Below are 24,902 nucleotides of genomic sequence, written 5' to 3'. Positions count from 1 at the left end.
GAAGTCCCGTCTTCACATTGAAGACACACTCCATCGTGTTGTGTGGCACTAACACCTTACTAAATGGGATAGATTCACAACAGATCTAGCAGCTCAAATTTGGGCATCCCATGAGGCGCTGTGGGCCATCAGCAGCAGCAGAATTAGATTCCATCACAATCTGTAACCTCATGGCCCGGCATATCCCTCACTCTACCATTACCATCAAGCCAGGGGACCAACCTGGTTCAATGAGGAGTGCAGAAGAGCATGCCAGGAGCAGCACCAGGCATATCTAAAAATGAGGTGCTAACTTGGGGAAGCTATAACACAGAACTACATGCATGCTAAACAGCAGAAGCAGCATGCTATTGACAGAGCTCTGCAGTCCTGTCACATCTAGACGTGAATGGTGGTGGACAATTAAACAACTAACGGGAGGGGGAGGCAGCATGAATATCCCCATCCTCAATGATGGCGGAGCCCAGCTGAAGTATTTGCAACCATCGTCAGCCAGAAGTGCCGAGTGGATGATCCATATCAGCCTCCTCCTGAGGTCCTCACCATCACAGAAGCCAATCTTCAGCCAATTCGATTCACTCCATGTGATATCAGGAAGTGGCTGAGCGCACTGGATACAGCAAAGGCTATGGGCCCAGACAACATCCTGGCTGTTGTGTTGAAGACTTGTGCTCCAGAACTAGCTGCTCCTCTGGCCAAGCCATTCCAGTACAGCAGCAACACTGGCATCTACCCGACAATGTGGAAAACTGCCCAGGTATATCCTGTCCACAAAAAGCAGAACAAATCCAATCTGGCCAATTACCGCCCCATCAGTGTACTCTCAATCATCAGCAAAGTGATGAAAGGTTTCGTCGACAGTGCTATCAAGTGGCAATTACTCACCAATAACCTGCTCAATGATGTTTAATTTGGGTTCCACCAGGACCACTCGGCTCCAGACCTCTTTACAGTCTTGGTCCAAACATGGACAAAAGAGCTGAATTCTAGAGGTGAGGTGAGAGTGACTGCCCTTGACATCAAGTCACCATTTGACCGAGTGTGGCATCAAGGGACCCTAATAAAACTGAAGTCAATGGGAATCAGGGGGAAAACTCTCCACTAGCTGGAGTCATACCTAGCACAAAGGAAGATGGTTGTGGTTGTTGTAGACCAATCATCTCAGCCCCAGGACATCACTGCAGGGATTCCTCAGGGCAGTGTCCTAGGCCCAACCATCTTCAGCTGTTTCATCAATGACCTTCCCTCCATCATAAGGTCAGAAGTGGGGATGTTCGCTGATGACTGCACAGTGTTCAGTTCCATTCGCAACTCCTCAGATAATGGCACAGTCCATGCCCGCATGCAACAAGACCTGGATGAAATTCAGACTTGTGCTGATAAATGGCAAGTAACATTTGGCCACACAAGTGCCAGGCAATGATCATCTCCAACAAGCGAGAGTCTAACCACTTCCACCTGATATTCAATGGTATTACCATCATCGAATCCCCCACCACCAACATCCTAGGGACCACCATTAACCAGAAACTCAATTGGACCAGCCACATAAATACTGTGGCAGCAAGAGCAGATCAGAGGCTGGGTATTCTGCAGCGAGTGTCTCACCTCCTGACTCCCCAAAGCCTTTCCACCATCTACAAGGCTCAAGTCAGGAGTGTGATGGAATACTCTCCACTTGCCTGGATGAGTGCAGCTCCAACAACACTCAAGAAGCTCGACATCATCCAGGGCAAAGCAAGCCAGGAGGAAAATCACTGGGGAAATAGAAAAATGTTTTTCTTTAAATTTCTTTGAACATTTTTGCTTATTAGTTATAAAAATATCGGACATGGGGAAAAAGGCTGTTTGTCCGACAGACAGGAAGGAAGAGTATATTTGTTTTCCAATCAGCGTGGGAAGGCAGTGCGCGGCAGGTAGGGGCATGTCAGGTGACCAATGGCAGGAGTGTGGGAGCTGGGTGGTTGGAGGCAGAAGGTCATGTGATGTCACCTCCAGGTATATATCTGACCTTATCATGGAACCATACCACAACTGTACCATGGAACTATACCCCAACATGAGTCAAGTCAACTGTAGCCTAAAGGTTATGATGAAAGGTCATCGACCTGAAACATTGGCGTGGAAATTCCGACGTCCCGGGCCCGTACAAAGTTTCTACGAACCCGGGAAGGCATCGGAAAAGCCGGTTTTCAGCGCACAATACGCATGCGCTAAAAACCGTCTTTTCCGATCTGTCAAGCTGGAGCTGGAGATACAAATCTCCTATTACTATAAGAAAATACTTACCTATAATTGTGTGTCCAGGCCCACGTGACTCCTGCAGACGTCCCAACGTGAACGCGCTGCGACGCGCAGTCATAAGAACATAAGAATTAGGAACAGGAGTAGGCCATCTAGCCCCTCGAGCCTGCTCCGCCATTCAATAAGATCATGGCTGATCTGGCTGTGGACTCAGCTCCACTTACACGCCCTCTCCCCGTTGCCCTTAATTCCCTTATTGCTTAAAAATCTATCTCTCTGTGACTTGAATACATTCAATGAGCTAGCCTCAACTGCTTCCTTGGGCAGAGAATTCCACAGATTCACAACCCTCTGGGAGAAGAAATTCTTTCTCAACTCGGTTTTAAATTGGCTCCCCCGTATTTTGTGCCCCCTAGTTCTAGTCTCCCCCACCAATGGAAACAACCTCTCTGCCTCTATCTTGTCTATCCCTTTCATTATTTTAAATGTTTCTATAAGATCACCCCTCATCCTTCTGAACTCCAACGAGTAAAGACCCAGTCTACTCAATCTATCATCATAAGGTAACCCCCTCATTTCTGGAATCAGCCTAGTGAATCGTCTCTGTACCCCTTCCAAAGCTAGTATATCCTTCCTTAAGTAAGGTGACCAAAACTGTACGCAGTACTCCAGGTGCGGCCTTACCAATACCTTATACGGTTGCAGCAACACCTCCCTGCTTTTGTACTCCATCCCTTTCGCAATGAAGGCCAACATTCCATTCGCCTTCCTGATTACCTGCTGCACCTGCAAACTAACCTTTGGGATTCAAGGACCCCCAGGTCCCTCTGCACCGCAGCATATTGTAATTTCTCCCCATTCAAATAATATTCCCTTTTACTGTTTTTTTTTCCCAAGGTGGATGACCTCACACTTTCCGACATTGTATTCCATCTTCCAAACCTTAGCCCATTCGCTTAACCTATCCAAATCTCCTTGCAGCCTCTCTGTGTCCTCTACACAACCCGCTTTCCCACTAATCACCAGTCACGAGAGACCTCTGGATCGGGATCTCAAGCGGGAGCAGCAGCTTAAGATAAGTGCGCATTTTATTTCTATTCTACAGTGCATTGCCCGCGGGAAGTCCTCGAGAGGAACTTCTGGGCCCTTAACTCTGCTCCTCTCTTACAGATACTGCCTGACTTGCTGAGTATTTCCAGCATTTTCTGTTTTTATTTCAGATTTCCGGCATCCCCAGTATTTTGCTTTTGTTTGAGTCAAGGCAGATTGGGGGAGGGGGTGGGAGGGGACCAAGCTAGGAAAATAGTAATAGCTCTCGAAGACACTTCAAACTACTTCCACTATGAGTTATGTGGTAAGAATAATGGTGAAGCTATCAGTGCTCACTGTCATTTAGGAATAAATTGAACAGCAACTTCTGGCGTCCACATATGCGGAGTTCAATGCGGAAATCAGGAAGTTGCTGTCTGATTTTCCCTACTCCTCCACAAGCTTTCAAAACACATGAAACATAGAAACATAGAAAGTAGGTGCAGGAGTAGCCATTCGGCCCTTCGAGCCTGCACCACCATTCAGTAAGATCATGGCTGATCATGCAACTTCAGTACCCCATTCCTGCTTTCTCTCCATACCCCTCGATCCCTTTAGCCGTAAGGACCACATCTAACTCCCTTTTGAATATATCTAACGAACTGGCCTCAACAACTTTCTGTGGTAGAGAATTCCACAGGTTCACAATTCTCTGAGTGAAGAAGTTTCTCCTCATCTCGGTCCTAAATGGCTTACCCCTTATCCTTAGACTGTGACCCCTGGTTCTGGACTTCCCCAACATTGGGAACATTCTTCCTGCATCTAACCTGTTCAATTCCGTCAGAATTTTATATGTTTCTATGAGATCCCCACTCATTCTTCTAAATTCCAGTGAATATAAGCCTAGTCGATCCAGTCTTTCTTCATATGTCAGTCCTGCCATCCTGGGAATCATTCTGAACCTTCGCTGCACTCCCTCAATAGCAAGAATGTCCTTCCTCAGATTAGGAGACCAAAACTGCACACAATACTCAAGGTGTGGTCTCACCAAGGCCCTGTCCAACTGCAGTAAGACCTCCCTGCTCCTATACATAAATCCCCTCGCTATGAAGGCCAGCATGAAGTTACGGTACTGACCCACTAAACATGCCTGAAAAAGTTAGGTCTTGTCCATTCAAGAACAAGTGAATTTTTAATGGCATAAGTCTAAATTAATGCCAAACAACCTCTCTGGCAATGAAAATTTACTTTCACAAATGTGCAGTCTCATTCTTTCAAATCTTAACTGTTGGGCATTTAAAAAAAAATTTAAATGAGATTTGTTTTAAACCTTTTCTTTCTGTCTCTTTTATTTCTCCCTTAATCTCATCTTTCGTTCCTTCTCTTTATTTCACTTTCTGTACATGATTTTATATTAAAATAAAGATTCTAACTTACATGTCCTGGTTTAGATTCTGTGCTGCTCATTAAAGACTGTTCAATCTGATTGGTTGAAAAGACACGCTGTTCCTTGGCCTGATCACACAGGTCCCAGATCCTTTGTCGAGTTCGCCGCGCCTTATCAGACTCCCGATGACCACACGTTGCCAGTCAATCCCATGAAAAGTCTGTGAGCAGCGGTAAGGGTAGGGAACGTCATTCGTTCGCCACTGACCACAAAATCCGGGTCATTAACATCAAGAATTACACTTGCACCTATCATCATCATAGTCAGTCCCTTGGAATCGAGGAAGACTTGCTTCCACTCTTAAAATGAGTCCTTAGGTGGCTGAACAGTCCAATACGAGAACCACAGTCCCTGTCACAAGTGGGACAGATAGTCGTTGAGGGAAGGGGTGGGTGGGTCAGGTTTGCCGCACGCTCTTTCCGCTGCCTGCGCTTGGTTTCTGCATGCTCTCGGCGATGAGACTCGAGGTGCTCAGCGCCCTCCCGGATGCACTTCCTCCACTTAGGGCGGTCTTTGGCCAGGGACTCCCAGGTGTCAGTGGGGATGTTGCACTTTATCAGGGAGGCTTTGAGGGTGTCCTTGTAACGTTTCCTCTGCCCACCTTTGGCTCGTTTGCCGTGAAGGAGTTCTGAGTAGAGCACTTGCTTTGGGAATCTCGTGTCTTGCATGCGAGCAATGTGGCCTGCCCAGCGGAACTGATCAAGTGTGGACAATGCTTCAATGCTGGGGATGTTGGCCTGGTCGAGGACGCTAACGTTGGTGCGTCTGTCCTCCCAGGGTATTTGTAGGATCTTGCGGAGACATCGTTGGTGGTATTTCTCCAGCGACTTGTGGTGTCTACTGTACATGGTCCATGTTTCTGAGCCATACAGGAGGGCGGGTATTACTGCAGCTCTGTAGACCATGAGCTTGGTGACAGTTTTGAGGGCTTGATATAGTGCCTTTAACATACATCCCAAGATGCCTCACTAAGGGAAAAAAGGAGCTGCAGACAACAAGCAGACCAGAAGAGAAGGGGAGGAGAGCAAAATAATGGTCAAAGCGATAGGTTCTCAGGAGGATTTTGAAATTGAGAGAAAAGAGGCAAAAGAGCTTAGAGTGAGAGTTCTAGACTGAAGGGCCAAGGCAGTTGAAGGTTCTGCCTGCAATTGTAGACAAATAAGAAAGCTGAGCCTTTGTTTATAAATGATGTCACCAAAGGAATTGCATGTTGACAAGAAGCAGTTCAAGGACTAAACCCTTGGGACACTCATATTGGGCTCAATTTTCCCCAATGAATTGCGCTGTTTTTTTTAGCGCGCCGTTTTTTTTGGTCTAAATTTGAAAAATCCATGTTTCCCCAAAGAGTGTGCACCAGTGTAACTCAGTTAGTTACGATTTTTTGCAGGTTAGTTTTTTTTTGCATCATAGCGGACATAACCTGATGTCTGCGCCAGTTTTTCACAATTATGCAAGTTTGACCAATTTACAATTCTCTTAGGACGGTGTATGTGACCACTCCCAAAAAACCTTCTGGGCACTTAAGAAAAGTCAGCGCACATTACAAAATCGGCACAGAAAGACGCCATTGTTTTTCGGCAAAATTTTGAGGGAGTCAAGAACACATAAATATGCATTATCAAGCTTAAATTTTTTCAACTGAAAATGCAGAAAATAGAAGTTTCATGCAATTCTTTAACTTTGGATTTCTTTTTAAAGTGCCACACCACCACCGAACGTCTCCAAACCCGGCTCAAGGGTCGGCGCGTCAGCCGGCAGAATCGGTCCCTCATCTGGACACGGGCTTGGGGCTCGGCTTGAGAAGAAGCCCGGGGGGCTGGGGGGCTGGGGGGCTGGAAGCCGAAGTGAAGGCATGAGAAGCCTTACACTATGCCACTATGCGGCAAGCAGCATCAAATAAAGCCTGGAGGGAGGGGGGAAGGTGTTTCCCGACCGAAGCAAGCCCATTGTGCATGCTCAGACCTGGGTGTGGTCCAAACTCGGGCGTCGACCTTGGGGAGGAGAGACAACAGAGAAGCTTGTCCTGCCTGCTGTTTTGGGCTTCTTGCAAAAGAGGACTGCTTTGTCAGTTGAAGTGAAGGTTACAGCATTCTATGCATCTGGATCATTCCAGGCCACAACTGGGGATATGTGTGCAATTTCTCAACACGCAACACATATCTGCATTCGGCAGGTGATTGCTGCACTATATGCCCGGAGGAATGACTACATAAAGTTCCCCATGACCGCCCAGGCAATGCGTGAAAGGGCTGTGGGCTTCTCCAGGATTGCTGGCTTCCCAAAGGTACAGGACTGCACTGATTGTACCCACATCACTTTCTGAGCACCTTTGGAGATTCCAAGATGTACAGGAACAGAAAAGGCTTCCATTCCGTTAATGTGTAACTCGTGTGTGACAACATGCATTGCATCATGTCAGTTGATCCAAGATACCCTGGGAGCACCCATGATGCGTTCATCCTACGCAAGATCGTTATATCTGCCATGTTTCAGCAGCAGCCAGAAGGGCAGAGCTGGCTACTGAGAGACAAAGGGTACGGCCTCACCATCTGGCTCATGGCGCCCTTGGGCATAACCCGGATGGAAGCTGACTGTGAATACAACATGTCGCACATTGCAACTCGTAGTTTAATAGAGAGGATCACTGGCATCTTGAAGCAGTTTTTCCGATGCCTGGACCATTCTGGAGGCTGAGCTTGTTGGTCAGTTCACTGTTGTATGCTGCATGCAGCATAACTTAGCCATCATGAGCAGCAGCTGGTAGTAGAAGACCCACCTGAGGTGAGAGTGGCTGATGATGAGGAGGAAGATGCAGATGATGAGGAGGACAAGGACGAGGAAGCCATGCAACTACCCGAACCCAGAGCACGACGGCGGAGGAGGGCAGGCCGACGTGCCCCTTTAACGATTGCTCGAGCCTTGCGCCAGCAGCTCATCAGTGAACACTTTGCTGCCTGAAGGCTCAGTGGCAACTATTCTGAATGGACCATGTTTACTGTTTGGACCTGTTCCGTAATGTTGTGATAATGGACAAATAATGGAAATGATTCAGTTATAATTTAAAATATATTTTATTCAAAAGTTTATCAAACATTTGTTTATACTTAAATTAACTTTAATAAAAATATTCTTGTATCAAACTTTAAAGTTTTCAGTTAAGATCACTTACAAACTTTAACATCATTTAAAAACTTTTAAACTTGTAAAATTTACATAACTTAGAAATTTTTTTTAATTTGAGAACAGTTACAACAATAATAATAACAACAGCAGCAGCAAAGAAAGGCTGCACCCATCTCTCCTCCACCTTATTCTAAGACCGCCCGCTGCGTTTGGCCTTGTTGACTCTACCCCTGCCCGCAGGCGGTGGCACAATGTTTCTCAGGTTGGTACCAAGCTTATTCTTTCTAATATCTCGGGTAATGCGCACTTCTTGATAGGGGGCGTGGGCAGGTGGTAATGTGGAAGGCCCGGTTTGGGCCTCTTCAGAGGCTGGTCTGGGGATTAGAATGGGAGTGACTGTTGATTGTCAATGGGCGCGGGGTCTGGGCATGTTCCCTCATTGCAGCAGCTAACTCCGACATTCTCTCCCTCATGTGCCCTCACAGTGTCTCAGCTACCTGCGACATTCCCTCCCTCATGTTGAGCAACAGTGTGTCAACTACGTGCAACATTCCCTCCCTCGTGTTCCCGGACAGTGTTCCCATTTCTCGTGAGAGTGTTGTTAATTCTTCCAACAGTCCCGATACCTCATCACCCACCCCACTGATGGTGTCCAGGAGTGTTCGCGTAAGGTCAATGCTCTCCGCACTCATTGCCATCATCTGAACCACATCTGTTAGATCCTGCACCTCAGGAGAGCGCTGTCGAGCTCTCCTTCCCCTCCTCACCCTGGGTGTGGCTCACTGCATCCCACTGGGACCTGCAGCCTCGGACTGTGGGAAACCATGGATGTCCCAACACTCGTACCACTCAGGAAAGGGGCCGGCACCTCAATGGGCGGCACCTGCACCTCCTCCAAAGTGAGTATAACAGTGGGGGCTTCATCCATCACTTCCCCCTCCCCCTCACCCCCATGCTCTTGGTCTGGAAGGTGGGATTGGAAGATGGCCTCTCCTCTTCAGGCTCGTCCGCATCTGAATCTTCTTCTGCATCGTCAGGGTTGGCCTCAAGTTCTGCAAAATGTAACAGAAGAGACAAATGGTTAGCAGCAGAGGAGGGGCCAGGGCGGGTGGCATGAGTAGGCTCACACAGCGCAGGCAGCAGGCTGATTTGAAGGACCACGATGAATGATAGCACATTGCATCAACCGAAGCGTAGCTGACGGAGACATCCCCGTGAACCGAAGCATGGCTAGCCTACGCAGTACTTAACATTTAGCAAAGCCAGACTCTGGAATTTGCAGGACTTACTCTCTCCCTCGTGTATGGGCCCAGCTTGTGCAGTGGTGGTTGCTTTTCTCCAGGCAAGACCCATTAAAGCAGCGACCCTCTCTTCTAAGGGTGTCAGTGGCTGCAGATTTGCCGGGCCTCCTCCGGGTTCGAGTTCTTTCCCTTTTGTTGTGTGCCATCTTCCTCTGCAAAGATGAAAATATAACTTTTTAGAGAGGGTGTCTTTCTGCCGGGTGGGACTATACAGATGGTCACATTTACAATTGCAATTCCATTGAATAAATGAAAATATTACTTGCACTAACTACTTGACCAAGGTCCTGCCACTTCTTTTTGCACTGACCTCCAGACCTCGGGGTGGTCACCATTGCACAGTAATTTTCTGCAAGTTGGTTCCAGTGTTTCTTCATTTCTTTTGGTGAAACTTTTATGTGACCTCTGCTGGTGTCCAGCTCATGCCATCTGGCCTCAATCACAGTAACTAGTGCCTCCACTTCATCCTGTAAGAAATTCTTGGTCCTTGAGCCGCGTTGCATCTTGTATTGCAGCTCTGATTTTTCCAATGACAGTTAAAGTTCTCACACACAACTGGCTCTTTAAAAATGGCCGAATGCAGACCGGGAGCTGCACTGGGCATGCACGCCCAGAACAATCACATCAAAAAGTCCTTTTTTTGTCGCATATGTGCAGAAAGGACAGCATCGTTTTTTCGGCGCAGACATTAGGCTCCAGCCCCGGAACCTACATGACAGGCTGCGCAGAGCCAATTTCAAAAAACAGAACGGGGAAACTCGGTACTTATTTTTTTTTTGGAGTAGTCGGGGCCAGAAAAAACGGGCGGAACTCTGGCAATACGCCAAAAAACGGCATTGGGGAAAATTGAGCCCAATAACTGTGGATAAGGGGGAAGAAACCATTGCAAGAGATGCATTGGTTAAATTGGGACAGATCGGAAAGAAATCACGTGAGGGTACTATCATGGAAGCTAAACCTGAATGGCAATGATGTGTTCAAGGATCTTAAAGAGGTAAGGGATTTCAAACAAATTTCACATCTGAAATGGTGCAACAGTAAACCGCTGCCAGTATGAAAAGTTTGTGGTAGATTGGTAGTTCAAAGAATGGTGAGAGGCTAGCCCATGCAGTGTGCGAAAACTTACCCTGATGAATGGTAAAATGATGCCTTCCTTCATAGGTGTGTCTTCGTTGCTGATCTGGTGGTCAATATACTTTTCAACTCCTTCCATCAAGAACAACTCATGCTCTTCTTCCATATCAAAAAGAGCTCGTGCTGAGATGGCAATCGTTACAGCCTCTGTTGGGTCTTTCTGCAGCAGAAATGTGGGAAAAGGAGAGAATGACTGTTAGTATAACAAAAAAAATGTACCCCTCATTCAGACCTCCGCACAGCTCCATAACCCGATACAAGAAAGGATTCAGATTACGAACTGTTAAATCCTGATTACATTGCAAGGAATCATCATCATCATCATAGGCAGTCCCTCGGAATCGAGGGAGACTTGCTTCCACTCTTAAAATGAGTCCTTAGGTGGCTGAACAGTCCAATACGAGAGCCACAGACCCTGTCACAGGTGGGACAGATAGTCGTTGAGGGAAGGGGTGGGTGGGACTGGTTTGCCACACGCTTTTTCCGCTGCCTGCGCTTGATTTCTGCACGCTCTCGGCGATGAGACTCGAGGTGCTCAGCGTCCTGCACTGGAATTGGGGTGCTTGATGTCATGTATCTTACATTATTATATATAACTGTATCCCAACATGCTAGACATGACTGTAATAAGATATGACCTGTAACCACCAGCATACCTTACCACTGGGGGTGCGCTTGCAAGAGACAGATATATAAACACAGGTCTCAGGCAAGTGCAGCATTCCAGAGCTGTGAAATAAAGGTGCAGGTCCAGAGTGACCTTGACTTCACTACATGCCTCGTGTGAATCTGTACTGAGGGGACAGGACTTTACAGTGGCGACGGGTTACGGGATTACAGAATCTACACAATGGCGAACAACGGATCAGATGAAAAGTAAATGTGGGAGACAATTGGGAGGACGTTATACAAAGGCTCCAGCAAAGCTTTGTAACCAAAGACTGGTTAGGCGATGACACGGCAGACAAGAGAAGAGCCCATCTCTTGACCAGCTGTGGCTCGAAAACATACGCTTTAATGAAGGATCTGTTGGCACCTGAGAAACCAGCAAGCAAGTCGTTTGAAGAATTGACCACACAGGTAAGAGACCACCTGAAGCCAGCGAGCAGCCTACACATGGCCAGACACAGGTTCTACAACTACAGACGCTGTGTGGGCCAGAGCATACCCGACTTCGTGGCGGAACTTCGGAGGTTGGCTAGTTTATGTGAGTTCTCCGATGAACTGAGGAGAGAAATGCTGAGAGACTTTTTCATTGAAGGAATAGGCCACGCAGGCATATTCCGAAAGCTCATAGAGACCAAGAACCTGACCTTAGAGGCAGCAGCACTGGTTGCACAGACATTCTTGGGAGGGGAAGAAGAAACGAGGTTAATTTACAATGCAGGTATGACAACTAATGAAATAATGGAACAAGGAGTTCACAGCATTAGAAAAGCTGCTACCCCCACACACAGACATAACCAGCAGAACAGGCTTTCGACAGCAAGCAGTGGCAACAGAGAGCCATCAAGGGCCACAGGAACGGGCGTTCACACCTCATCAACCCACAATGCAAGCAATCAACTACAAACTGAGAGAAGCTCATGAGAGATCAGCCAGACGCAGCTCATTCTTTGCAAGCAGTCTGTGCTGGAGGTGTGGGAGTGGGCACTCGTCAAGGGAATGTCGATTTCAGCAGGCTGTTTGCAGGAATTGTGAATATACAGGGCATTTGGCCCGCATGTTCAAAAAAACGGCTGGTATACGAATCGGATGGGTCGGAAAGCGGACCAGAAGACGGTGGGGACAGTACCCAGGACACCGATGTACATCGGGTCAACACAATCAATGGCCGCTGCTCCTACGACAGGATGCCTCCTATAATGATGAGTATCCTACTCAATGGGATACCTGTCAACATGGAACTGGATACGGGAGCGAGTCAATCTCTCATGGGCGCTCAACAGTTTGAACAACTGTGGCCGCATAAAAGAGACAGATCAAAACTCACAAGGATCGACACCAAACTAAGGACCAATACCAAAGAAATCGTACCACTCCTCGGCAGCGCCATGCTCTCTGTCACACACAAAGGGACAGTGAACCGACTTCCCCTGTGGATTGTCCCTGGAGACCCCACTGCTGGGGAGAAGCTGGCTGGCAAAACTAAACTGGAAATGGGATGATGTCCATGCCATGTCATTAGAGGAACGGATCTCCTGCTCAACATTTCTAAGTCAATTTGAACATCTCTTCAAGCCAGGTGTGGGCACTTTCAAAGGGGCCAAAGTCAAAATCTACGTCACACAGGATGCTAGACCGGTCCATCACAAGGCCAGAGCTGTACCCTATGTGATGAGGGAAAAGATTGAACACGAACTAGACAGGCTTCTGCGGGAAGGCATTATATCACCTGTGGAATTTAGCGACTGGGCACGAAGCCTAATGGATCCGTACGAATCTGTGGGGACTACAAATCTACCATAAACAGGGTCTCCCTACAGGAACAGTACCCGCTGCCCAGAGCGGAGGACTTATTTGCCACATTGGCTGGAGGTAAACCTTTCTCAAAATTAGATCTCACATCTGCGTATATGACGCAAGAATTGACCGAGGAATCCAAGCTACTCACCACCATCAACACACATCGAGGCCTTTTCATGTACAATTGATGTCCATTCGACATCAGGTCGGCAGCTGCCATATTCCAGCGCAACATGGAGAGTCTGCTCAAGTCCATCCCGGGGACGGTTGTATTTCAAGACGACATACTTATCATGGTCAGGGACACCGACTCCCATCTCTGTAATTTGGAGGAAGTACTAAAGCAGTTGGATCAGGTTGGCCTACGAGTCAAGAAATCCAAGTGCCTGTTTCTCGCACCCGAGGTTGAATTTTTGGGCAGAAGGATTGCCGCTGATGGAATCCACCCAACAGAGTCCAAAAGAGATACAATTCGCCTGGCACCCAGGTCCCGGAATGTCTCAGAACTGCGCGCCTTTCTCGGGCTACTCAATTACTTTGGGAACTTTATGCAGAACTTAAGCACGCTGCTGGAGCCTCTCCATGTGCTACTCAGGAAGGGGTGCGATTGGTTTTGGGGGGACGCCCAGGAACGCACCTTCAATAAGGCATGCAACCTTCTGTGTTCCAACAGTGTTTTGACTTTCTTTGACCCAGGTAAAAAGCTAGTTCTCACATGCGATGCGTCAGCGTATGGGGTCGGGTGCGTTTTGCAACATGTCAATAGTGCGGGCAAATTACAACCCATAGCTTATGCCTCCAGGTCACTTTCGCGGGCGGAGCGCGGGTACGGAATGGTAGAGAAGGAGGCGCTCGCAGGCGTGTTCGGTGTCAAAAAGATGCACCAATACCGTGTCGGGCCCAAGTTAGCATTAGAAACTGACAACAAGCCTCTCACGTCCCTCCTATCCGAGAGCAAGGCAATAAACGCCAATGCCTCGGCGCGAATTCAACGGTGGGCACTCATGCTGGCGTCCTACAACTATACCATAAGGCACAGACCAGGCACAGACAACTGTGCCGACGCGCTCAGCAGGCTACCCCTGGCAACCACGGCAGGGTCTGACGAACAGGGCTGTGAGATAGTCATGGCAATCAATGCCTTTGAGTCCACAGGTTCGCCCATGACGGCTCGCCAAATCAGAGCCTGGACGGCCAGCGACCCCACGTTATCCTTAGTAAAAAGATGCGTCCTAACCGGTGGCTGGGCAGAGGCTCGCGATGCCTGCCCCGAGGAATTAAAACCCTTTCACAGGCGCATGCATGAGCTATCACTACAAGCAGACTGCCTGATGTGGGGCAGCCGAGTAATCATGCCTCAGCGAGGCAGAGAGGCATTTGTCCGGGAGCTCCACTGCGAGCACCCGGGGATCGTTCTCATGAAGGCCATAGCCAGATCCCACGTCTGGTGGCCTGGTACTGACGCGGACTTGGAGCTCTGCGTCCAAAGGTGCAACATTTGTGCCCAACTCAGCAATGTCCCCAGGGAGGCTCAACTGAGCCCCTGACCCTGGCCTACCAAACCGTGGGTGGGGGTGCACGTAGACTATGCGGGCCCATTCATGCGCAAAATGTTCCTCGTAGTTGTAGATGCATTTTCAAAGTGGATCGAATGCACCATTTTAAACTCGAGCACAACTTCCACCACTGTGGAGAGCCTCGCAACCATGTTTGCAACGCACGGAATCCCTGACATATTAGTCAGTGACAATGGTCCGTGCTTCACCAGCGAATTCCAAGACTTTATAATTGACCACGACATAAATCACGTCAAGATGGCATCGTTCAAGCCGGCCTCCAACGGCCAGGCGGAGAGAGCAGTGCAGATCATTAAACAAGGCATGCTTAAAATCCAAGGTCCCACGCTGCAGGGTCGCCTGTTGTGACTGCTGTTGGCATACAGATCTTGTCCGCACTCACTGACTGGGATCCCCCCCACGCAACTGTTGATGAAAAGGACTTTAAAAACAAGGCTCTCATTAATCCTCCCAGACATGCATGAAATTGTTGAGGCAAAGCGCCGTAAGCTGACTGAGTACCATGACAGAAATTCGAGGGGGAGATGGAATGAGATAGGGGACAAAGTGTTTGTACTAAACTATGGCAGGGGTCCCAAATGGCTTGCAGGGACAGTAACGGGCAAGGAAGGAAACAGGCTACTGGTAGCACAAATGGACAATGGCAAAACCTGCCGGAGGCATGTAGACCAAGTCAAAAGCAGATTTACCAACAGCACTGTGGAACCAGAGGCAGACTACAATGTGGAACTCGCACCACACCTGGTGGACAGACAGAGGGACCAACCTGAGGAAAGGGCAATCCCAACAGACAGCCCAGGCGAGTCAACAACAATCACACCAATCGAAACAGACAGCCCAGGCGAGATACCAGCAACCACACCCAAAGAAAAACAGACACCAAGGCAAACAACTGAACCACAACTCAGACGTTCCATGCGAGAGCGTAGACCACCTGAGAGACTGAACTTATAAAGACAATAAGACCTTGGGGGAGGGTGATGTCATGTATCTTACATTATTATATATAACTGCATCCCAACATGCTATACATGACTGTAATAAGATATGACCTGTAACCACCAGCATATCTTACCCCCGGGGGTGCACTTGCAAGAGACAGGTATATAAGCACAGGTCTCAGACAAGTGCAGCATTCCAGAGCTGTGAAATAAAGGTGCAGGTCCAGAGTGACCTTGACTTCACTACATGCCTCGTGTGAATCTGTACTGAGGAGACAGGACTTTACACTTGATACAAAGGAATTGGGGCTGGATTTTGAACTGGCTATACAATAGCATTGGGACATTCTATATAATGGGATTGGTATCTTTTATCACATTTGTTTTGGCACACTGACTTTTTTTGTTCAATGGTAAAATCCCAAACTCCAACAGGCTATGATAGATGCTGGTGTGCACATGGAATTCCTCATAAGATGAGCAGAGTGGAGGCCAGGCACTTCCACCAGGGTAATGTGGAGGAAAAAAAAGACATGATAGAAGCCAATAATGCTATCAAAACTGCAGGTTCAAAAGTGTTACTTACCCTACGGATTCCGGGACAGCCCTACCTCCTAATGGCAGTTCTTTGCTTTATCTTGGTGGCCAAAGAGAGTAAAGGAAATATCACTGCATCCCAATTCTAATACCACCCAACACCTGGGTAAGCCACAAATGGAGGCTCAGAGGAATGCAATGCAACAGCTCTGCCGAGATTCACGGCAAGAGAAAGGATGGACTGAAGGTGGTCACCGGCCTGTATTATGAATAACACTTGGTCTAACAATAGGAGTGAATGAAGCTGGCACACTGCAATACTGGAATCAGAATAGTGGCATCGTGTTCCAGTCCCTGGTACTGTTGTCCCTCACTGTAAGGAGAGTGAAATGATGCCATAAATTACCTAAATTAATATAGTTCTTCTAAACCGAGTCCAATACATTTAAATTTAGCGAAGGGCCAGAGCTAGTGGGAATGTGACTGATCTGATTGACTGGTGAACATATTCCAAGCCAATAGGCTCCCTGCACTGTGCTCCCAACACTAAACTTATTGTTTAAATTAACCATCTTCAATACTGTCCATTTAAGGTACAGGCATTGATTTTGTTTCCATCAGGTTGTGGTCAGTAATCTTTAACTACACACCAATTTCTGTCAGGCACCTTCCCTTGAGCCTGGGAGTTCTACAACCTACATTTTGAGGCCTCCAATACAACTATCCCAATGAGACTCCCAAAGCAAGCGCCCTACTCGGAACTCCTTCACGGCAAATGAGTCAAAGGTGGACAGAGGAAACGTTACAAGGACACCCTCAAAGCCTCCCTGATAAAGTGCAACATCCCCACTGACACCTGGGAGTCCCTGGCCAAAGACCGCCCTAAGTGGAAGAAGTGCATCCGGGAGGGTGCTGAGCACCTTGAGTCTCATCGCCGAGAGCATGCAGAAATCAAGCGCAGGCAGCGGAAAGAGCGTGCGGCAAACCTGTCCCACCCTCCCTTACCCTCAACCACTGTCTGTCCCACCTGTGACAGGGACTGTGGTTCTCGTATTGGACTGTTCAGCCACCTAAGAACTCATTCTAAGAGTGGAAGCAAGTCTTCTTCGATTCCGAAGGACTGCCTATGATGATGATGATGTAGGCACAATGAAAACAAGTTACATATCACTAGTGATAGTTGAGGGCTTTAAAGCCTGAATCAGGCTTCGGGGGTTCACTGATACACATACAGACACACGCAGGTCTGTTCTTATACACACATGCACATACAATAAAACTGTTTTAATACATACTTCTATTCTGCTGTGCTCACACAGAGGTATGTTATTATATCCAGATTTGTTCTTGCACTCCTGCACACACATCAAACATAGGTTGTGTTTTTTTTTTACACACACAAAACAGATTATCTGCTCTGCTCCTCACATGAAACCCCCCACAAAATCATGATATTCAGTTTAAGAGGTAACTATGAGATGTCTTCTTCTTCTTAGTCGAGGATGACTTGCTTCCACATTAAAATGAGTTCTAAGGTGACTGATGAGACCAATGCGGGCCTGATGTTCCAGGTACCAAACTTCATTTTAGAAGGTGGAAGATGCCCGTGCATGAATTCTTTTAACGTGTGGTGATCGTTGCACACCAGCCACCACACGGGCTTGACAGAGCTAGGTCTTGGTTCAGTGGCAAGGAAATCCGAGACGACTGGAGATCAGGATTTGTCATTCCACGAGCTTTGAATATTTCCTATTTATAATATATCATGAGCATGAACCTCAAACTGCCACCCCATTACAATATTTTTCTTTTCTGAACACTTAATATTCAAATTCAAGTTTTGAGCTGGATTAGTTTTGATTAGATCTCTCCTCTCTTTTGGGGAAGATTTAAATTGAGTTAGATGTAGTACTTTTGCACGAGTGTGTGCACGTACATGGGTGAGAAATGGGGAAGAAACAACATTTTAGTATTGATCAATTCTGACACTGATCACAATCCACAAGTCAGAGGAAATTGCAGTTTCAGATAGATTGGAGCAAATGTGACACATTAGACTCAGAGGTAGCTACGATTGTGAAATTATTTCTCCATTATATCTTCAAGAAATGTGATGTACTAATGATAAGTCTTCAGCATGTGAGCTCTAATATTTTATTAGAGCTTGAAGTCTTGTGTGCAGGATTATGGCACATGATAATTAATCTCATCATCCTGGTCAGGGTTTGCAAGACCAGGATTTCCAAGGTTAGAATACACTGAAACTTTTTTGTGAGAAACTGCCGCAGATTGCAAATTGATTACAGTGAACAGAGATGTGGTGTGGTTTTGAGTTTTAAACTGATACACCCAAAAAGTGTTTATAACAAAAATGGCTAGCTGAAAATAGGTGTGATTTGACAGGACCATACAACCCACAGCTTTATGTGTGACCATTTCCATTTTGTGTTTGCTAACAGTCGAGTAAAACCACTGTTCATTATATTGCAAACTACTGATCCTTTACAGCTGCATCATAACTCCATGAATGCTACACTGCAATTGTTATATTCAGCAATGGATCACTGATGATGTGCTTATAGAATCATTGAAACATACAACACAGAAGGCTGCCTTTGGGCCCATCGTGCCTGCCTCTTTGAAAGAGCTATCCAGTTAGTCCCATTCCCCTGCTCTTTCCCCATAGCTCTACAAATGTTTCCTTTGCATGCTTGGAGGGACTTTAAGGTTGAAGAAAATCAGCACGAATTCCCAAATCTGAATCTTACCAGCAAGTGCCCATGTGTAAATAGTAGGCCAGGACAGAATTGAACATGGCTCTGATATCCCCACAGTTAAGTGACTGTTTATACTACGCGCACACCAAGAATGGCTACTTTAGTGAGGCAATGAGGGCCAGCCTCAACTGTGAAATTGTACTTCAGCAAGTGTCAGGAATAGGGAAAGGGTGGAAGGAAAGTTGATATTACATTTTCATATTCATGCTAGTTGTCATGTATCTCACACTACTGTGCATAACTGTATCTTACCATGCTATACATGACTGTAACTAGATATGACCTGTAACCACAAGCATACCTTACCACCAGGGGTGCACTTGCAGGAGACACTGTATACCTGTTCCACACAGGTATAGAAAGGCAGGTCTCAGGCAAGTGCGGCATTCAAGAGCTGTGTAATAAAGGTGCAGGTCCCGAGTGATCTTGACTTCAGCATGTGCCTCGTGTGAGTCTGTATTGAAGGGACAGGACTTTAAAATAGCGGCGAGTTACGGGATCACAGAATCAACAGAATGGCGACCAACGGCTCAGATGAAAAATACAATGCTGGAGATAATTGGGAGGATCTTATAGAAAGGCTCCAGCAAAGCTTTGGAACCAAAGACTGGTTAGGCGACAATAAGGTAGATAAGAGAAGAGCCCATCTCTTGACCAGCTGTGACTCGAAAACATATGCTTCAATGAAGGACCTGCTGGCACCCGAGAAACCAGCAAGCAAGTCGTTTGAAGAGCTGAGCACACTGGTAAGAGACCACCTGAAGCCAGCGAGCAGCCTACACATAGCCAGACACAGATTCTACAAATACAGACGATGTGTGGGCCAGAGCATACCCGACTTCGTGGCGGAACTTCGGAGGTTGGCTAGCTTATGTGTGTTCACCGATGAACTAAGGAGAGAAGTACTGAGACTTTTTTATTGAAGGAATAGGCCACGCAGGCATATTCCGAAAGCTCATAGAGATCAAGAACTTGACCCTAGAGGCAGCAGCACTGGTTGCACAGACATTCTTGGCAGGAGAAGAAGAAACGAGGTTGATCTACACTGCGGGTACGACAACTAACGAAACATCGGAACAAGGTGTTCACAGCGTGAAACAAGCCGCTACCCCCACACACAGACAAAGGCAGGAGAGCAGGCCCTCAACAGCAGGCAGTGGCGCCAGAAGCCATCAAGGGCCACATGAATGGCTGTTCATACATCATCAACCCACAATGCGAGCAATCAACTACAAACTGAGAGAAGCTCAAGAGAGATCAGCCAGACGCAGCTCATCCTTCGGAAACAATGGAAGCGGTCTGTGCTGGAGAAGTGGGGGAAGGCACTCATCAAGGGGGTGTCGATTTCAGCATGCTGTTTTCAGAAACTGCAACTATACAGGGCATCTGACCCGCATGTGCAGAAAAACAGCAGCTCGGCTGGTATACGAATCGGAAGGGTCGGAAAGTGGACCAGAAGACAGTGGGGACAGGACTCGGAACACCGAGGTACAGCGAGTCAACACGATCAATGGCCACTGTTCTTACAACAATACACCTCCAGTAATGATGAGGGTTCTACTCAACGGGATACCCGTCAACATGGAGCTGGATACGGGAGCGAGTCAATCTCTCATGAGCGTTCAACAATTTGAACAGCTGTGGCCGCACAAAAGCAACAGACCAAAACTCACAAAGGTTGACACCAAACTAAGGACCTATACCAAAGAAATCGTCCAAGTCCTTGGCAGCGCCATGCTCTCTGTCACACACAAAGGGACAGTGAACCAACTTCCCCTGTGGATTATCCCCGGAGATCTCCCACTAGACTGGAAATGGGATGATGTTCATGCCATGTCGTCAGAGGAACGGACCTCCTGCTCAACAGTTCTAAGTCGATTTGAACATCTCTTTCAGCCAGGTGTGGGCACTTTCAAAGGGGCTAAAGTCAAAATCTATATCACACAGGATGCTAGACCGGTCCATCACAAGGCTAGAGCTGTGCCCTGTGTGATGAGGGAAAAGATTGAACATGAACTGGACAGGCGTCTGCGGGAAGGCATTATCTCACCTGTGGAATTTAGTGACTGGGCAAGTCCCATCGTCCCAGTCATGAAGCCTGATGGATCCATACGAATCTGTGGGGATTACAAATCTACCATAAACAGAGTCTCCCGACAGGACCAATACGCGCTGCCCAGAGCGGAGGACCTATTTGCCACATTGGCTGGAGGAAAACTTTTCTCGAAATTGATCTCACATATGCGTATATGACGCAAGAACTGACCGAAGAGTCTAAGCTACTCACCACCATCAACACACATCGAGGCCATATCAAACAGGAAATTAGGGCTGCATGCAATAAAGGTGCAGCAGTTATAATGGGTGACTTTAATATGCACATAGATTGGGCGAGCCAAACTGGAAGCAATATGGTGGAGGAGGATTTCCTGGAGTGCATAAGGGATGGTTTTCTAGACCAATATGTCGAGGAACCAACTAGGGGGGAGGCCATCTTAGACTGGGTGTTGTGTAATGAGAGAGGATTAATTAGCAATCTCATTGTGCGAGGCCCCTTGGGGGAGAGTGACCATAATATGGTGGAATTCTATATTAGGATGGAGAATGAAAGTTAATTCAGAGACCATGGTCCAGAACTTAAAGAAGGGTAACTTTGAAGGTATGAGGCGTGAATTGGCTACGATAGATTGGCGAATGATACTTAAGGGGTTGACTGTGGATGGGCAATGGCAGACATTTAGAGACCGCATGGATGAACTACAACAATTGTACATTCCTGTCTGGCGTAAAAATAAAAAGGGAAGGTGGCTCAACCGTGGCTATCAAGGGAAATCAGGGATAGTATTAAAGCCAAGGAAGTGGCATACAAATTGGCCAGAAATAGCAGCGAACCCGGGGACTGGGAGAAATTTAGAACTCAGCAGAGGAGGACAAAGGGTTTGATTAGGGCAGGAAAAATGGAGTACGAGAAGAAGCTTGCAGGGAACATTAAGGCGGATTGCAAAAGTTTCTATAGGTATGTAAAGAGAAAAAGGTTAGTGAAGACAAACGTAGGTCCCCTGCAGTCAGAATCAGGGGAAGTCATAACGGGGAACAAAGAAATGGCAGACCAATTGAACAAGTACTTTGGTTCGGTATTCACTAAGGAGGACACCAACAACCTTCCGGATATAAAAGGGGTCAGAGGGTCTAGTAAGGAGGAGGAACTGAGGGAAATCTTTATTAGTCGGGAAATTGTGTTGGGGAAATTGATGGGATTGAAGGCCGATAAATCCCCAGGGCCTGATGGACTGCATCCCAGAGTACTTAAGGAGGTGGCCTTGGAAATAGTGGATGCATTGACAGTCATTTTCCAACATTCCATTGACTCTGGATCAGTTACTATCGAGTGGAGGGTAGCCAATGTAATCCCACTTTTTAAAAAAGGAGGGAAGAGAGAAAACAGGGAATTATAGACCGGTCAGCCTGACCTCAGTAGTGGGTAAAATGATGGAATCAATTATTAAGGATGTCATAGCAGTGTATTTGAAAAATGGTGACATGATAGGTCCAAGTCAGCATGGATTTGTGAAAGGGAAATCATGCTTGACAAACCTTCTGGAATTTTTTGAGGATGTTTCCAGGAAAGTGGACAAGGGAGAACCAGTTGATGTGGTATATTTGGACTTTCAGAAGGCTTTCGACAAGGTCCCACACAAGAGATTAATGTGCAAAGTTAAAGCACATGGGATTGGGGGTAGTGTGCTGACGTGGATTGAGAACTGGTCGTCAGACAGGAAGCAAAGAGTAGGAGTAAATGGGTACTTTTCAGAATGGCAGGCAGTGACTAGTGGGGTACCGCAAGGTTCTGTACTGGGGCCCCAGCTGTTTACATTATACATTAATGATTTAGACGATGGGATTAAATGTAGTATCTCCAAATTTGCGGATGACACTAAGTTGGGTGGCAGTGTGAGCTGCGAGGAGGATGCTATGAGGCTGCAGAGTGACTTGGATAGGTTAGGTAAGTGGGCAAATGCATGGCAGATGAAGTATAATGTGGATAAATGTGAGGTTATCCACTTTGGTGGTAAAAACAGAGAGACAGACTATTATCTGAATGGTGACAGATTAGGAAAAGGGGAGGTGCAACGAGACCTGGGTGTCATGGTACATCAGTCATTGAAGGTTGGCATGCAGGTACAGCAGGCGGTTAAGAAAGCAAATGGAATGTTGGCCTTCATAGCGAGGGGATTTGAGTACAGGGGCAGGGAGGTGTTGCTACAGTTGTACAGGGCCTTGGTGAGGCCACACCTGGAGTATTGTGTACAGTTTTGGTCTCCTAACTTGAGGAAGGACATTCTTGCTATTGAGGGAGTGCAGCGAAGATTCACCAGACTGATTCCCGGGATGGTGGGACTGACCTATCAAGAAAGACTGGATCAACTGGGCTTGTATTCACTGGAGTTCAGAAGAATGAGAGGGGACCTCATAGAAACGTTTAAAATTCTGACGGGTTTAGACAGGTTAGATGCAGGAAGAATGTTCCCAATGTTGCGGAAGTCCAGAACCAGGGGTCACAGTCTAAGGATAAGGGGTAAGCCATTTAGGACCGAGATGAGGAGAAACTTCTTCACCCAGAGAGTGGTGAACCTGTGGAATTCTCTGCCACAGAAAGTAGTTGAGGCCAATTCACTAAATATATTCAAAAGGGAGTTAGATGAAGTCCTTACTACTCGGGGGATCAAGGGGTATGGCGAGAAAGCAGGAAGGGGGTACTGAAGTTGCATGTTCAGCCATGAACTCATTGAATGGCGGTGCAGGCTAGAAGGGCTGAATGGCCTACTCCTGCACCTATTTTCTATGTTTCTATGTATAATCGATGCCCATTCGGCATCAGGTCGGCAGCTGCCATATTCCAGCGCAACATAGAGAGTCTGCTCAAGTCCATCCCGGTGACGGTTGTATTTCAAGACGACATACTTATCAAGGTCAGGGACACCGACTCCCATCTCCGTAATTTGGAGGAAGTACTAAAGCGGTTGGATCGGGTAGGCCTAAGAGTTAAGAAATCCAAGTGTCTGTTTCTCGCGCCTGAGGTTGAATTTTTTTGCAGAAGGATTGCCGCTGATGGAATCCGCCCAACAGAGTCCAAAACCGAAGTAATTTGTCTGGCACCCAGGCCCCGGAATGTCTCGGGACTGCGCGCCTTTCTCGGGCTACTCAATTACTTTGGGAACTTTATGCAGAACTTGAGCACGCTGCTGGAGCCTCTCCACGTGCTACTCAGAAAGGGGTGCGATTGGTTTTGGGGGGACGCCCAGGAACGCGCCTTCAATAAGGCACGCACCCTTCGGTGTTCCAACAGTGTTTTGACTTTCTTTGATCCAGGTAAAAAGCTGGTTCTCACATGTGATGCGTCAGCGTATGGGGTCAGGTGCGTTTTACAACATGTCAATAGTGCGGGCAAATTACAACCTATAGCTTATGCCTCCAGGTCATTTTCGCGGGCGGAACGCGGGTCACGGTATGGTAGAGAAGGAGGCGCTCGCGTGCATGTACGGTGTCAAAAAGATGCACCAATACCTTTTCGGGGCCAAGTTCGCGTTAGAAACTGACCACAAGCCCCTCACGTTCCTGCTATCCGAGAGCAAGGCAATAAACGCCAACGCCTCGGCGCGAATTCAACGGTGGGCACTCATGCTGGCGTCCTACGACGATACCATAAGGCATAGACCAGGCACAGACAACTGTGCCAACGCTCTTAGCAGGCGACCACGGAAGGGTCTGACGAACAGGACTGTGAGATAGTCATGACAATGCCTTTGAGTCCACAGTTCGCCCATGACGGCTTGCAAAATCAGAGCCTGGATGACCAGTGACCCCACGTTATCCTTTGTAAAAAGATGTGTTGTCATGTATCTTACATTATCATATATAACTGTATCCTAACATGCTATACATGACTGTAATAAGATATGACCTGTAACCACCAGCATTCCTTACCACCAGGGGTGCACTTGCAAGTGATAGGTATATAAACACAGGTCTCAGGCAAGTGCATCATTCCAGAGCTGTGAAATAAAGGTGCAGGTCCAGAGTGATCTTGACTTCACTACATGCCTCGTGTGAATCTGTACTGAGGGGACAGGACTTCACAGTGGCGACGGGTTACGGGATTACAGAATCCACAGAATGACGAACAACGGGTCAAATGAAAAGTACAATGCGGGAGACAATTGGAAGGACTTTATAGAAAGGCTCCAGCAAAGCTTTGTAACCAAAGACTGGTTGGGCGACTATAAGGCAGACAAGAGAAGAGCCCATCTCTTGACCAGCTGTGGCTC

At 47.3% G+C, this 24,902-nt stretch overlaps 1 protein-coding gene across 2 annotated transcripts in view; it reads right to left on the bottom strand.

Annotated features, from left to right (window-relative positions):
• The window catches only part of LOC139280239 (cytosolic 5'-nucleotidase 1A), a 96,136-nt gene that overhangs the window by 22,611 nt on the left and 48,623 nt on the right, over positions 1-24,902 (bottom strand). For both annotated transcript variants that reach the window (XM_070899867.1, XM_070899868.1), the window contains exon 3: positions 10,271-10,438. In XM_070899867.1, coding sequence (XP_070755968.1) covers positions 10,271-10,438 — 168 coding nt within the window. The remainder of the gene's footprint in view (positions 1-10,270; positions 10,439-24,902) is intronic.

This window comes from Pristiophorus japonicus, chromosome 14, assembly GCF_044704955.1.
Source record: "Pristiophorus japonicus isolate sPriJap1 chromosome 14, sPriJap1.hap1, whole genome shotgun sequence".
NCBI lineage: Eukaryota > Metazoa > Chordata > Chondrichthyes > Pristiophoridae > Pristiophorus > Pristiophorus japonicus.
This window is presented reverse-complemented; position numbering and strand designations above follow the sequence as displayed.